This window comes from Mastomys coucha, unplaced genomic scaffold (assembly GCF_008632895.1).
Source record: "Mastomys coucha isolate ucsf_1 unplaced genomic scaffold, UCSF_Mcou_1 pScaffold6, whole genome shotgun sequence".
NCBI lineage: Eukaryota > Metazoa > Chordata > Mammalia > Rodentia > Muridae > Mastomys > Mastomys coucha.
In genome coordinates, this window is record NW_022196912.1 from 93,227,905 (window position 1) to 93,243,052 (window position 15,148).

Consider the following 15,148-nt stretch of genomic DNA (forward strand, 5'->3'; position numbering starts at 1 on the left):
TTAGCACTACATAGTGATGTTTTTGACTCTGGCTGGTTGGCTTTCTTTTCCTACTGCTCAGGTGCAATTCTAAAACTCATGGCATCACTCTTCTAGGGTTTTCCCACCAAACACCGCCAATCAGCAAGCGACCTACTTTCTACTTTGAGCTCCTCCACTTTTAATGGTCAGTTCACCCTCCCTTCTTTCTGCACTACAAGCTGATACAGATCATCACCTAGCCCCTCTCAATCAGACTTGGCTTCTGTTTCAGAGAATTGTTTTTGTCAAATGCTTTTCACTATACTATCCACACACATCGTTATAAGGCGGATATACTCCTTAGAATTCATATTCCAAGTTGAAGAAATGGACATTAGAATGTTAGAAAATATACACGGCTGATTGGCTGTAGCAAGGACTACCTCAGAATAGCAAGTGTTCTTCTTGGAATCATTCACAAGCAAGGGCAGAGAAGAAGGTGAGTTGGGATGCTGCCTGCCCATTAAATGCTTTAATATTCTATCACGGTTCTGCCTGCCAAATGTCACAACATGAAATTTAAGTAGGCTATACGTCAGTGAGCAATGCCATTTTTGTCCTTTACTATTTGCTACCTGCCACACATGTAGTCTAAGATAGTATCAGTAATGGCTAGTCCATCCACCACCTCCTTTTAACAGTGAGAATTTGACTCCCCTTCATTCAGTTAAAACACTTTTTGTGGACAGTCCTAGGGCAACCAACATGAATTATTTATTATTAACATGCTGTAGTTTTTCTAATTTAATATTTCCCTCTCATACAACCTTCAAGTGACATGTGTGAACTTTAGGAAAAGTTATTTGTAAAGATTGTCTGAAAAGGAGCCTTGATGTACAGGATGCTTGGTTTGTATTCTATCTAACCCAGGCAGATCCATAGTTTGTGAGGCTCTGGTCATACACAATTTGAGAGAAGTCTCTATTTTCAAAAATGATTCTAAATTCAGAAAAAGTTTCAGTGCCTTTGGAAGAGATCTTGAAAATGAAAGGCTCTTATGATTAAGCTCCACAGATATCAGCTTTAAAAAACATCTAGCCACTTAATTGGGGCATTTAAAAAACCCAAACCAAATAAAATCTCACTAGCTGTGAACACCAGACATGAGCCAGGCACATTATATATTTCATGCTCACAACAAGCTTCTCAGGTCAATGTTTCATTCTTTTATAAAAGTGAAGACCTTATCAGGCTCAGAGATTTTTAAAACTTGCTCACAGGCAGCCCACTGCTCACAGTGAAGCTGATACTCAAACCAAGTTCTGACAGATGACTGTGCATTTTGTTTTCAGCACTAAGGTTTGCCTTTCAAATTTCCCCAACGATAAAGGATTGAAATTACTTTGGGGAAAACACCTCAAAAAATGGTTGGTCAGTATTTGAAACAGCATGCCTCAATTTTTATCTGTGATATCACATAAAACTTTTTAAAAAGCACACTTAAAAATATATAATTTCTTGGACTATCTTCTACTTCTTAAATGACATAGGTAAGAAAGGCGATCTTTATTATTATTATTTATTTATTTACTTTACAACTCAATATCAGGCCTTTCTCTCCTTCCAGTACCCCCTCACTTAAGTCCTTCCCCCATTCCCCATTGTCTTTTGAGAAGGGAAAGCCCCCTCTAGGTATCGTTCCCACTAATGATTCCCCTTTCTCCTCCCCACCATCAAGTCACTGGGGAACTAGGCACATCTTTTCCCACTGAGGCCAGACAAGGCAGTCCAATTAGGGGTGGGGGATCCACAGGCAGGCAAGCAACAGGCTCAGGGACAGCCCCTGCTCCAGTTGTTGGGGGACCTACATGAAGACCAAACTGCTTATCTGCTACATATGTGCAGGGGGCCTAGGTCCAGCATGAGCTCGCTCTTTGGTTGGTAATTCAGTCTCTGAGAGCTCCCAAGGACCCAGGTTAGTTGACTTTGTTGGTCTTCCTGTGGATCCTCTTCAGATCCCTCAATCCTTCTCCCAACTCTTCTGTAAGATTCCCCAAGCACCATCAAATGTTGGGATGTGAGTCTCTACATGCTGGGTGGAGCCTCTCAGAAGACAGTTATGCTAGGCTCCTGTCTGCAAGCATAAGAGAGCATCATTAATAATGTTAGGATGGGTTCTTGCCTATGGGATAGGTCTCACTTTGGGGCAGTCATTGGTTGGGCATTCCCTCAGTCTCAGCTCTATCTTTTTCCCTGCACTTCTTGAAGGCAGGACATACTTTGGGTCAAAGGTTTTGTGGGCAGGTTGCTGTCTTATCCCTCTACTGGAAGTTCTGCTTGGATACAGGAAATGGCCACTTCAGGATCCATATTCCCCACTGCTAAGAGTCTCAGCTACAGTTGATCTTAAGCGTACAGAAGATGTGTGGTTCTAATGCAGGTAGAGTAACAGAGTCAGAACAGGTGTGTGACGTGAGCTTAGGAAATATAGCCTTCCAGAAAAGAACCTGGCTGGGGGAGGCACCTGACAGTGCAGATCTTTCCAGACTATATCGTCTCCTTACATGCCCAACACTCTTTCCCCTTGATATTATATCAAAGTTTTGTTTTGCATTGGCAAGGTTAGTTTGGAAAGAGAGCCTTGCTACATAGCCCAAGGCTGCCCTGAACTTTCCATCCTTTTTGCCCCTGCCTCCCTAGCACCGGGATTATAGGTGTGACTCACCACACCAGCTGACAGATGGAGTTTTAAAGATTGGGAGGAAATGACAACAGTTCACCCACTGCTCCATTACATCATAGGGTTTGCCAGTTTAACCTCTGTCCATTTAAAAATGTTGATTAGAGGTGTTTTCCTTTCCCAAGCCCTCAGAAATGACTGCTGTTATCTTTGTGTCCTTTTATCACTCACAAAGGTTTGTTACCAGAGTGTTGATGAGTTCTTGTGATAAATCACCATTTCCTAATCTTTTTGATAAATCACCATTGTCTAATCTAACAGTAATTTTACAATGTAAAGCACTCTCGCTGGGATTCTATCATATTCATTCAAAAGTTTCAGAAGAAAACTTTAGGGTTTTTTTTTTAAACCTAAGATAAGAATTAATATTGTAGTTAAGTATTTTCAGTCATCAAGTAGCTACTGATGCTAGTTAAAAGTATCTGTTAACTTTGTGGTTTTGGTGCTATTGTGACCTCAAGCTGTAGCTAAAATCAGTCCAACGCAACAGGAGCTTCAAGAACAACAGCCCAAAAATGCTATCCTAACTGTGTGGGGAAAGAAAGCACATGTTTTCAAGAAGGCCTCTTTATTGTTAGGAGTTTCCCTTCAAGATGACAAGTGGCACGAACTCTTCAGAATCTGGCTTGTCCTCAAAAAAGTGAGTCTTTGGTAGGGGAAGCCACATGGCAGCTGCCTGGGAGGGAAAGGGCTGTTTATTTACCCAAGCTATAGGCAGATTATTGCATCTGTTCTCACAGAAATTCTAAAATAAATGACAACTACTTGAAAGAATTGAATGAGGACTTAAAGATAAGGAAGCAGGAGCTTCTAGAGATGCTGAAACCTCTGGAAGACAAGAACAATCTCTTATTGAAGAAGGTAATGGCTAACTTGGAGGACAAACAAAAGAGGTAAGGGTCCCTTTTCAGTTTCTTTGAGATAGAAAGTCTGTAGAACGCAACCACCATAGGATTAATAAGTATCACTGGTTTGTTTTATTTATAAATTTGGACAATCAGCTCCATTAGAATATAAAGAATTTCCCAATACAAAATCAGGACAAATAGGAACCCTTCATTTTATGTGTTTTTAAATAAGTATGACTTGGTTCTCATCTCATAAAGCTACAGTTACTCTTCCCACGGTGCCCACTCATGAAACAGGTGAATGCCTTTAATAGCAGAGCCCCATCATTTTTATACTCATCACTGACACTTTTGCTTATTTATGTTGGTAGAATTAATTTATGGTAAATACTTGCCCTTCCTATATTAAGCAGAAAAGCGATTATTTCTTTCTGAGCCTAGGAGCTCTTTAGGTTAGGGAGATGAGAATTTAAATCTTTGCTAGAAAATCGTTCTTAACAACTTCCATGCCTTTGCTTCCTTTCTAATCACAGAAAACATCATTTCAGTTGATCTGTCTTCTTTCTATACCCTTATCATAAGCACTTAAGAAACTCAGATTTGGGGAGAATAAAACTCAGCAAGAAGTGGTCACATACCAGCTGTTTGTAAACCAGCAATATAGACTTCTCTTGGAGCAAGAGAGCATGTTAGATCTGGCACTCTACTCAGATCCAGGGAGGAAAAAGGACAGTAACACAAATGTAAATTAATGACTGCCTTTAAATAGTATCCTTCTCAGAGTCAGACTTGATACTAATTCATATTTGGATACTCGCAGAGGTAGAAGGAAGCCGACAGATGTCTGATGGGAATAATTCTCGAATTATTTTGAAAGATGTCAAAATTTTCAATTTCTATATAGAGGCAGAAACACTCCTTCCCTCAAGTCATACACTAAAACATTCTTTTCAGAGGGTGGAAAGCACTTTCACTGGTTGTTGGAGACCTAAGTTTTGAATATTAAAGAGCACAGAATTCATTACTGAGCTTATACCTTCAACTAACGTCAATTGGGAATGGAATCATCCCAGGGACACTTTCAGTGTTCAGGACCTCTCTAATTCTTGAGTTTTCAGCCTCTGTTGAACCTCCATGGAAGAATACTTTTCAGCTGATTGTAGATATTAATTTTACCTTTTAAAGGGCATATAAATCTAGTGACTTCTCTCTTTTCTTCTAGTCTGCAGATCATGAGGCAGATCATGGCAGGGAGGGGCTGTGATGAATCTTTAGTCATGGAGCTCATTACGGAACCAGAGGAGATGAAACAGAACCTGGTGAGATGTTGTCAGTAGGTATTTCTTGATTCGCTGTTGTCATATATGGAAATAAATACTCATCTCTGGTCTTTGATGCTTCAAACCTGTATCTCTTTGATCTCTTCCTGTATCTACAAAATCCAAGGTGATGCTAAGGAAATCAGGTTGGATGATGGGAAGAACAGGGGCTAGTTAGCAAGATTCTAATTTTTTGTTTGTTTTTGTTTTTCAAGACAGAGTTTCTCTGTGTAGCCCTGGCTGTCCTGGATTCTACTTTTTTGACTTGAAAAAAAAAAAAAAGGTTTCATTTAGTAGTTGATGAATATTAACTCTTAAAAAAAGAATATTAACTCTTGTCATTTCTAAAAGATTAAGAACACCTATCAAAAGAAAAGAAAAAGTTTGTTTTGAAAGAGTTGTAGATGTTTTTGAAGTCAATAATGTTAAAAGATCTTTAAATACTAGAAGTTAATGACCTAAGCCCTCAAGAGACTTATCATATGAGAACATCTTAAGAGTTAAGAATTTATTTCTACTGATACAGCTCATAAACACCATAAAAAGTTACTGTTTGAAATAACCTTTAACCACCATCATCTCCACCACCGTCATCATTGTCGCCATCAAAATCTTACTTTAGTTTCTCTATCAAATGCAAGACCTACTTACTGCCTTCGTCTGTGGTTTGCCGTGTCTGTGAATCCCTTTTCTACCATTAAACAGTTGGGGGTTTTTCTAACTTTACTCAACAATCAGACAAACACATGTTTGTTTGGCGCTTCCTCTTCTAATAGGAAAAGAAAACCAAGATGCTTCGGAAGAAAATGGAGATGCTATGGAACAAAGTGTGCCTCTAAGGATCTCAAAAGTATTGTCCTACAGATAATGCAAAGAAACTCTCACGCCTCTGGCCCCTCGCATTGTTTTTCATGTCATGTTTCCAGAGGTGCTCTATTTGCACAGCACAGTGATATTTTTAAAACCATCCGAAGTGTTTCAGTCATCTAATGAAAACCCTTTACAGCTCACCTTACTGTGACTGAATTGGTCTGTACCCACCTTTCCCAGTCTCCTCTCTTAAAAGTCTTCTCTCTCCTTACCTCTTTCTTTCTTGCGACATAGATTTTTATTAATTTTTTTATGCCATAGATTTTGTTCATGTTTTTCTCCTCCCCCAACTCCTCCCACATCCTCAAAGCTCAGGAATCTATGCAAAAGAAGGTGAGGTGAGAGCCAGAGGTGCTGGATGACTTCAGTGAAACGTGTCTTCCCGACCCAACAGGACTAATGCACATATGAACAGAGACATGAGCGCTCCCCTTGCTCTCTCTGCAACCATCACAAAGGCCTCCTTGTAGTTTCTCAAACTTATCTTGTCTCTTCTTGGCTGCAGGTCTTTGTTCTTGCTTTACTTACTCCCGCCTACAAAGTTATTTTCTCATGATTTACTTATTCTCACCCTTCAGGCCTCAGTTTAACTGTTCAGAAAAGCCCTTGTTTCCTCTATGTAAAACCAAGCCTCCCCTGGCTTTCTTTTATTTAACCTCAGTTATAATATTATTCAGTATCAGCTTATACTTTAATTATATTATTTTTAACTCACTTTTGGTCTCTATATGTGATGTTTCCTACCAAACCTTTATACAAGGAGAAATGCAAAAGAGCAATATTCACAATGGCTAACAACACAGGCTTTGGAGTCAGAAAGATCCCAATACTTGTGTAGCTGTATTACCGTAATGGTTTTAAACAAATGGTTTAATCTCATCAAGTCTCGATTTCATCAATGATAAGAATTGATAATTCCCAGGCTTGTGAAGATTAAACAAGAAGGACTGTAATGTAGTAGTGAGAGTAAGTAATGAAGTGAGAAGTTTAACTGTCAGTTGCATATTGTATGGATCCACTTAATAGTTACTATTATAATGAACATTAAGGAACCATTTTGAATCCCTTGTGGTAGGTGTACGATTTCTATTTTGAGCCCTGAGAAGTTGCTGACTGGCAGGAACCAAAGGTCTTGACTTCCTAATTACCACTAATTTAAAGCTTTGCCAAAATGTCTCTCCACAGACAATTGAGTCAGAAGAGCTCCGTGATCAACAGAAAGCATTACCAACAAAGTCCAAGGCAGACATGCAAGACGGAAAGGTGAGTAGACCTAGAACATTAGACAAGTTCATGCCATACTATTGGAAATGGTCCTTCTATAATCAAGGCTAATTTGGGCATCTGGACTTTGGGGGTATATTTGATTTCTGGTCTGCCCAAACACTGTATGTTCCCATCTGTACTTACCTATTCCTTTATTTCTTATCTTTCCTATCAGGCTCAGAAATCCCCCTTATCAGTTTGGAAGACCAAGAGTGAGCCAGAGACATCAGATGTCCACAAAGTGGAAGACATGAGGAAGGTAAGCCGTCCTTCTGAGCAGTAGTGGCTTCTAGAACTGATGCATGATCATTAATCTGCTTAAGATGTGAGACGTTCCTAAATAATGCATGTATCCTTGGGATATTGTATTTATATTAGACTGGCATTACAGGTTTCTGCAAATCCTAAAATGAGAAAATCCATACCAACAATGACAATTCCATACATACTGAGCACTTGTTGATTTACCTTGGAAATTTATTTAGAGATATTACATTTCCATCTCACCTTCCCAAAACAAATAATTCATAGAAAATGAAGTGTTCAATCATCTCTTAGCTTCTAAAGAATGCATTATATTGGAAGGTCAATTAAGAAGACTATGAGATAAAATCCAACCCAACAATGAACCTGTACTATAATTTGGTATAAGGTTGTTTCAGTCTATTGAAAAAAACCTGATTTTTATCTCAATTTACTTTGTCACCCAGAAGGTCTTTCTTCCACCAGGAAAAGCATCAGAGGAAAATAAAATGGGTCAAATATGAGGAACAACCCAACATCCTTCAGGTATTAAAGTTTTCCAAGGCTGGTCATGGGATATATTTTTACATACAATGAAAAGGCTTTTAACTTCATATTGTTAAGGCCAATCTTCCCATCCTTGTTATTTGTTAAAAGAACAGAATTGTGTGAGAGAGCTGAAGTCACCTATTTCTGGATTTACTTTGAGTATTTTTGAATATTCAATATTCAATATTTTTTATAGTTTTGAATAACTACTACTTCCCATGTGTTTGATTTTTGTACTATTTGAAACTATGGGAAAACAACAAATACCATCTTCCTAACTCTAAAAGACAAAACCCGAGGGCTTTATTTTAACATCTATATAAAGAAACCCAGCTAATAGTACATTTGGAAGAGTCAATGTTATAGGTGTTGGAAAATGTCCTCTTTCAGAATGGCTTTCCTGACAAAGTGATTGAGCTGAAAATTGATGCCTTGAGGAACTACCAGAAGACCAATGACTTTAAATTATCACTGCACCTACAACACAATCTTGAGCCAAAGCAAGGAGCTTTGAATCTTCTGAGGTCTCAAGGTGGGGAGTGTATCAGAGGTACACGGTTTGGGGTTTTGTTTTGTTTGTTAACACTGACAGTCCCACTACTTAACAGTGAGCACCACAGTGTCTGGCACACAATGTAAGCTCAATGCCGTATAAATAAAATGTTCACTATTATTATTAATAGTGGCATTCAAAAGCTATTGTACTAAGGTAAAGAATCTCTGTGGAAGAAATTAAGTTTTCCTTTGTAAAGATAAAATAATATACCATATCCTTAGAATATGTAGATGATATTTGACATCTACATATAAATCAAAAATTTTAGTTTCTTTTCCACCTTTAGTCCTATCTTAAGAACTAGAATGGATCTCATAAGTCACACTGGAATAGTCTGTTTCAGAGTTGAAGGCATAGGAGACAGACAGTGGGTAAGGGCTCTGAGCTCACTAATTCAGATATTTTTCTGAGAATGCCATTGATTTTCCCTAAAGGTTTTATGATATCATAGAAAAATCATAGTATTTCATAAAAAGTAAAGTAAAGGTTATGATGGGCAGGGAAAGGATTCTTAAATTTTCAAGAATCTATTAATCTGAAGTCTATATTTTAAAAAGGGACATGCTGTAGAAACCCTAATCCAAGAATGGCGATATCCCGCCAGTATCAATAAGTATGTATGTGATTTCTTAGTCCATAAAGAGCTTGAATGTCTTATAAACACTGCACACAACACAGGTGGCCAAATAAACAGATGAGCAAGCCAAAGAAAATGGAAAATAAGTTGGTCAAAAGCATGATAATATATGACAGAAGTGCTACGTATTGCTATAAATGTATTTCTGGAATTCACCAGAAACTGGATTATCAGTGTTCACAAAGTGACAACAAACCATTTAATTAGGACAAATCTAAATGTTCACATTACTGAGACCTAGGAGTGATTTCTCCCCTAAGGCCTTCGGAATAGGACAGGACTTTACTATGGAATAACCACAGTCAATATCTTCAATATTTCCAGAGTACCTAAATTCCCTAGACTGTTCTTATCTGTTCTCTGATGCAATATATGAACAAATCATTATTATAAAAAATATTTAATAAGATGGAGCGACTTAAAATAACTTGGTCCATGCATATAACATTCAATCTTCGTTAATAGATAAAATTAGGAAAATTGAGAAAAACTGGATCGTCTACATATAATCAGGCAGAATTCCACACATGGTTTCTTTCCACCTATAGTCTGAGAAGAATTGAACAGCAGGAAGTCGGAAAGAAAGAACCTGGAGGCAATAAGTCACTAATGTACAAAAATTAAAAGACAAAGATGTAATACGAGAAAAACAGTAAGCTCTGTTTTTATGCCATTGAAGATTAGCCAAAGATCATCTCAAGGGAGCCATAGAGTAAGGAAACAGTTCCTTAAACTCCAGATTTGAGTCAGCCCCTCATTAGTGATTCCATCCCATTGGAGTGCCTCAGGAGACTTCCCTACACACAGAGAGCACTGAATCAGCCTCAACTGCAGCAGCCCACAGGTCCATACTTCAGTTTCCTTCTCCTTTACTCCTAGTAAACAAAGTGATAAGGTTTCTAGAGTGCTCAGCTACTACACGTGGTCACAGCCACCAGCAGGAGAGAGCCACCAGTTCCGTGCTTAACTGGCTGCATATATGCTTACAAAATCCTTTGGTTTATTTGAGCCCAAATGGATCTGAAATCCAACAGGCACAGATTTTTTGTTATGTTGACTTATTTATAAACTCTAGTTTTATTGTTGTTATTTAAAAAACACAGGCTAGTTCTTATCATGGTGCGTTGGTAGCATTTTGTCAATTTGACACGTAGGGTTATCTGGGAGAAGAAAGTCTCAACTGAGAAAAATGTTTCCCTCATATTGGCCTGTAGACATGTCTTTTAGGGGCATTTTCTTGATTGATGGTTGGCTTGGGAAGGCCCAGTCTTCTGTAAAAGACTTGGATTATAAAAGAAAGTGGGCTGAGCAAGCCAGTAAGCAATTTTCTTCCATGGTTTCGGCTTTAGTTCCCAACTCCATGTTCCTGCCTTGAACTCCTGCTTTCAGTTCTCTTCATGACGAACTGTCACTGGGACATGTAAGCCAAACAAACCCTTTCTCCCCTAAGTTGCTTTGGTCAGAATGGTTTTCTCAGAAGAGAAAAGATACTAAGATAACGGGAGAATTGTTAAAATACAGTATTATCAACAGCGGGGAACGAGCGCAGTAGTACTTACTACTTTCTCGACTTCTTTAGGCTGCCGCTTATTATTTATTCAGTTTTGCTACTCAGGCTGTCTTTATTTTCAGTTCATGTACTTACTGAGAACAAAAACAGTTAAAAACCAAACCAAGCCAAGCCAAAAGCCGCTGACTCTATAGCCTAAGCTGGCCTGGAACTGATGATGTAGCTCATCCTGACCCCAAACTTACAGTGATCCATCCTTCTACTTCAGCCTCCTAGAAATCACTATCACAAGCTACCTATTACGCTCAGCCACAAAATTTGTATTACTAAGTGAAAAAAAAAAAGAATAATAGTTTTCACAAGTAAATTTCATAATAATGAAATAGAAAACTTAACTCCAGAAAGATGGTCAAGCCTGAGGCCTGTTTTATCAATCCTGGAAAGTAAGACTATCTAGAGAATTTTAAAGAAACAAGAATCAACTCTGAACTTTCTCCTTGATCCTATCAGGTACAAAGCATTGGAGAGGGTTATAACTGAGCTAGGTGTTGATGCGCTTGCTCATGATCCCAGGATGCAGTGCATAAGGCAGAGTAGTGCAAGATCACCCTCGGTTGAGAATTCAACTCAAATTAAATTTCCACTGTGATTTACAGGAGGTAAAGCCATGTTGTAACATCTCTTAAATTCATTACAGGTGTCACCTAAAATTATTTCAATACCAGACCTTGAGAAGTTTTAATTCAATGGGAAAAGCCATGGCTCTAGAGTCAGATATGTGTTGTAGCCCCTACACAGCATAGGCAAATTATTTGATTTCAAATTTTTCTGTACCTAATATTTACAGCCTCCACAGGTAACAGGGCACTTTAACAACCTCTCGCTTTATATAACCCTTATAATGGCTCTGTAAGATCTGCAATATGGAACAAGAAGCAAACTCAGAAAACCAGGCTTCTGTGTCCACAGTCGAAGCTCGGTTTCTGGACTGAATGACACAATGGTGGTATTAAAGTTTGATTTCCCATGTCTCTTCCAGTCCTAAAAATTATGATGGGAACCCAAACTTAACTAGATAGTGTCATCCACCCGAAGAAGAATCATGTCCCCTAAGGCTGTTTTTAGAGAATGTTTACAAATGGGTTGGGAGGCCTGTAATTATGTATTTAGCCCGGTAGGTGGCGCCAACCACATCTAAGCCAAGTCCATAACATGGTAATTCAGGAAATATGAAATGCTGTAGGAGCCTGGCTTTCTATTACCCCTAGGACAAAATGTGCCACATTTATAAACCAAATGAAAAATGAAGAAAACAACCTATTTATGTTTTGTGTCGTGCTATATGGCACCAAGCTGTATTACTGGCAGCCTTGATTAAACAGTAAACACAGTGTTCTGCTGTGCCACCCTTAACTATATTATTATTCCCCTCCCTAAATTTAGTGCACCCCATTCTGAACAAACAAACAAACAAACAAACCGAAAGCAACTGCCTACTTCCTCCATAATTCTTGTCTAACACGTTTTCTCTCTACTACAAATAAATTAGGCAGTTAGGGCAGCGAAGTAAAAGTGGGTTGGGCTATTATATTACACAAGGACTATTTGAAGGTTGAGTACTCAATAGCCCTTTTGGATGGTGTTCTGGTTCCTCTAGTTTCAAAAGGATTGAATTGCTTAAACTTGGCTTAGAGGAAAGTGGCATGTGATCTTGGGCACACGTCTTTCGCAAATGAGGCAAATTCAGGTCCTTCCACTTCAGATATGTCCAAATAGAAGGAAGTTTTACTCCATGCTCTTGGCCAAAAATCCTTTGTCTCCTGTTCATTGTTCTGTCTGGCTGAGTTAATGGTGCCTTCTATTTTGTTGGCAAATAATAGAGACTTTGTTACAGTTCAAGCAACCCCTATTTGGGGAATTCCCTGAAGCAGAGGACTCAGCCTCACCAGCATCCCTCTTTGCTCCGGGCATCTGATACACAAGAATGCGTATCTGTTGTTCACACTTAGGGATAAGTCTTTCCTTCCCCCACCCCACAGAGACAGAGCACGTTTGAAAGGGTTTACTTAGAATTTGGCTCAGGGTTTGGGTCAGCCCTCCTTGCTTACATCAGATTACTTAAGACTGCAGTTTGTGACCTCCAGTTAATCACCTGTCATAGCACTAAGCAATCTCTAAATTCAGATGATTTGTCTTCAACAATAATCTTCAGTAATAATGTAACTATGATCGAGCCTTGATTTTGACCACCCATCCCCCACAGCCAAGGCTCTTAGCATTTCTTTGAGCTCTCTGAGAAGACCCAGAAGGCTCTCCTTAGAAGAACCAGAAGGCTGGATATTGTGCTACATTTGTAATTGACATTGAAGTCCAGGGAAGTGGAAAACAAATATGCCTGGGAACCTATTTACTCACTAATCCTCTGTTCTGAAACCAAGTTATTCTTCTCACCTCTCACCTTTCCTTCCCTTCTTTAATTTCTCCTCCTAGTGGCTAAAAATTTGGGAGGCAGAGGCAGAAACCACAACTAGCTCAAATCTGGATCTTTCACCAAAGTATTGCTCTTAAATCGTCTATAAGCATTGAAGCAACCTGAACCCTTTAAACATTAAAGTTGTATTTGTGGTATTAACAGATGACAAAACTAATTTGTCATTTTTTGTTTGTTTGTTTTCCATAAAATCTTACAGAAGTTCAGATAGGAAGAATAAAGTTAGTTTTTCCCCCTAAACATGAATTCAGTAAAAAATTTAAAAAGTAAATCGCATCCTCATTAAGACAGTTTTAATGGGTGACAATGATTCCACCTGTTCATGCCAAGTGCTCAGGAGAGGAGCAGGGTGTCTGAAGTGGGGTTTTCATTTTTTTTTAAAGACAGATTTGAATTTCAGCTAAGCAATGAGTAATTATTATTATTATTTTCAAATTTTACATGGAACATGAACTAAAAATTATTAGTGTACTAAAATTCAAATTTAACAGAATTCCTTTAGTTTAGACCTAACCTAGACATGCTTGCTATGAAACACCCTACAACTTTTCTCTTTCTCACCTCTTGTTTCACAGCCTATGCATTACTCATCCTGCCTCTCCTTTCACTTGCTGAGCCCCCACCTTTATACTTTGGGCATTTTTTTACTACATGGGAATATAGTTTTGTGGAATATATGTTTGCATAGTGTACCTATATGGAATTGGTTTATCATCCGGCTTCTTTCAAATGTTCCAGATTCATTTCTGTAGGCTTTCAAAATGTTTAAAAAAATTTATTTATATGTAATTCTGAAATGAGTTTTTCCGCTATAGAACAAAAGCTTTCAATAGAAAATAAGGTCTACCACTACAACTCTAAATTTTTCCCTAATTTTCTAAAACAACGATTCAAAACTTCCTATCAATGCTATTATTAGTCTTACAGTTATACAATTAAATAATGCCATGATGAATGTTAGTAGACCTCATTTTCCAAATGTTTTCCTTCAGGTAAAATGGGTACTACAACTACACCGAGAACAACAAGCAACAGAAATGAACTTGATATGGTGAGAGAATAACTTTTAAAACAACTGCAGAGCCACTCCAATCTTAAAAGTCTTAGATAATGGGTATACATTTTTGCAAAACATTTCTTCGTTTATACATTTATCGCTCTGCTTTGGCCATGTTGAGAATCCCACCCATGGCTTTGTGCATGGTAGCCAAGAGCTCTATTGTAAGCAGCAACCCCGGCCCTGCACTGCATTTACTTAGCATTCTAATTTAGGATTGTTTAGATCTGCAAACACCTGCTTTAACTGCCCCCTCTCTTCTTGTTCTTCTCCTTCTGTGTTAAAGAGAATCCCAGGATCAAAGAATTACACAGAACAACGAGGAGGAACTGGAGAAAGTCAGAATGATGATGTAGGACAGAGGCTCTTTTTTCTGACGTCAACGCCAGACGAAGCGCTGAAGGATTAGAAGGCTTTCACTACATTTGCTTTGGACGGATTTGAAGACTAGGCACAGCCTTTCTGTTCACTAAAATCTCTCAAGCCTTTATTTTAGTTCTGTTCTTCCATTTTACCACCAAGCCGGGGAAGAGATGTTGCGCATTTTGGCCCTAAGCATGTTGGGACTCGAGTACAGGTATTATAATTAGCCACTAATTATGTTGGTAAATTTTGGGTGAAATGACTGAGTTTCAAATCACATTGCTTATAGTTTAAATTCACAGACATTTTTCTACCTCTGAAGTATTTATTTCTGGGCTGACCACTGCTGGCAAGCATTAGGTGAAAATTAAAGAAAACTCTATCCCCTGGATGGCTCTTACTCGCTCATGTGGCACTGCTTCGTGGGCCGTTTCCTTGCTATCTAATCCCGGAATACCTTATACTGTTACCACAGTCTATTAACTGGCATTCCTGCTTCCAGGCTGTCCAATCCATCTTTCACAGGACCATACAAGCTGTTTTTTTTTTCTTCTTTCTTTAAGAGAAATGAGATTACGTCATTCTCCATCATTTTTATTATGAAGTCCAAATTCCTTCACGGACAATAGTTGAGCTGCCTCCTGCCTAACTCCCCGGTTTCAGAGTTCACTGTTTTCCTTCCCTCACAGTCCTATGGAACTATGTCCAGTTTCCCCGATGGATCATGAGTTTTTAGGT

General features: G+C 38.6%; 1 protein-coding gene across 6 annotated transcripts; it reads left to right on the forward strand.

Annotated features, from left to right (window-relative positions):
- The first annotated feature begins 351 nt into the window (after window positions 1-351).
- Ccdc196 (coiled-coil domain containing 196) lies at window positions 352-14,672 on the forward strand. Of its 6 annotated transcripts, none has more exons than XM_031357066.1 (10): window positions 352-460; window positions 3,163-3,341; window positions 3,416-3,594; window positions 4,772-4,868; window positions 6,924-7,001; window positions 7,180-7,263; window positions 7,734-7,793; window positions 8,187-8,346; window positions 13,983-14,041; window positions 14,334-14,672. In XM_031357066.1, the coding sequence occupies exons 3-10, from the start codon at window positions 3,518-3,520 to the stop codon at window positions 14,454-14,456; spliced, it is 738 nt and encodes a 245-aa protein (XP_031212926.1). In that variant the 5' UTR covers window positions 352-460; window positions 3,163-3,341; window positions 3,416-3,517; the 3' UTR covers window positions 14,457-14,672. The 6 variants fall into 6 exon arrangements, with proteins under 6 accessions (XP_031212926.1, XP_031212927.1, XP_031212921.1 ...); XM_031357067.1 differs by having other exon boundaries at window positions 3,420-3,594; XM_031357061.1 differs by having other exon boundaries at window positions 3,442-3,594.
- Window positions 14,673-15,148: the final 476 nt, after the last annotated feature.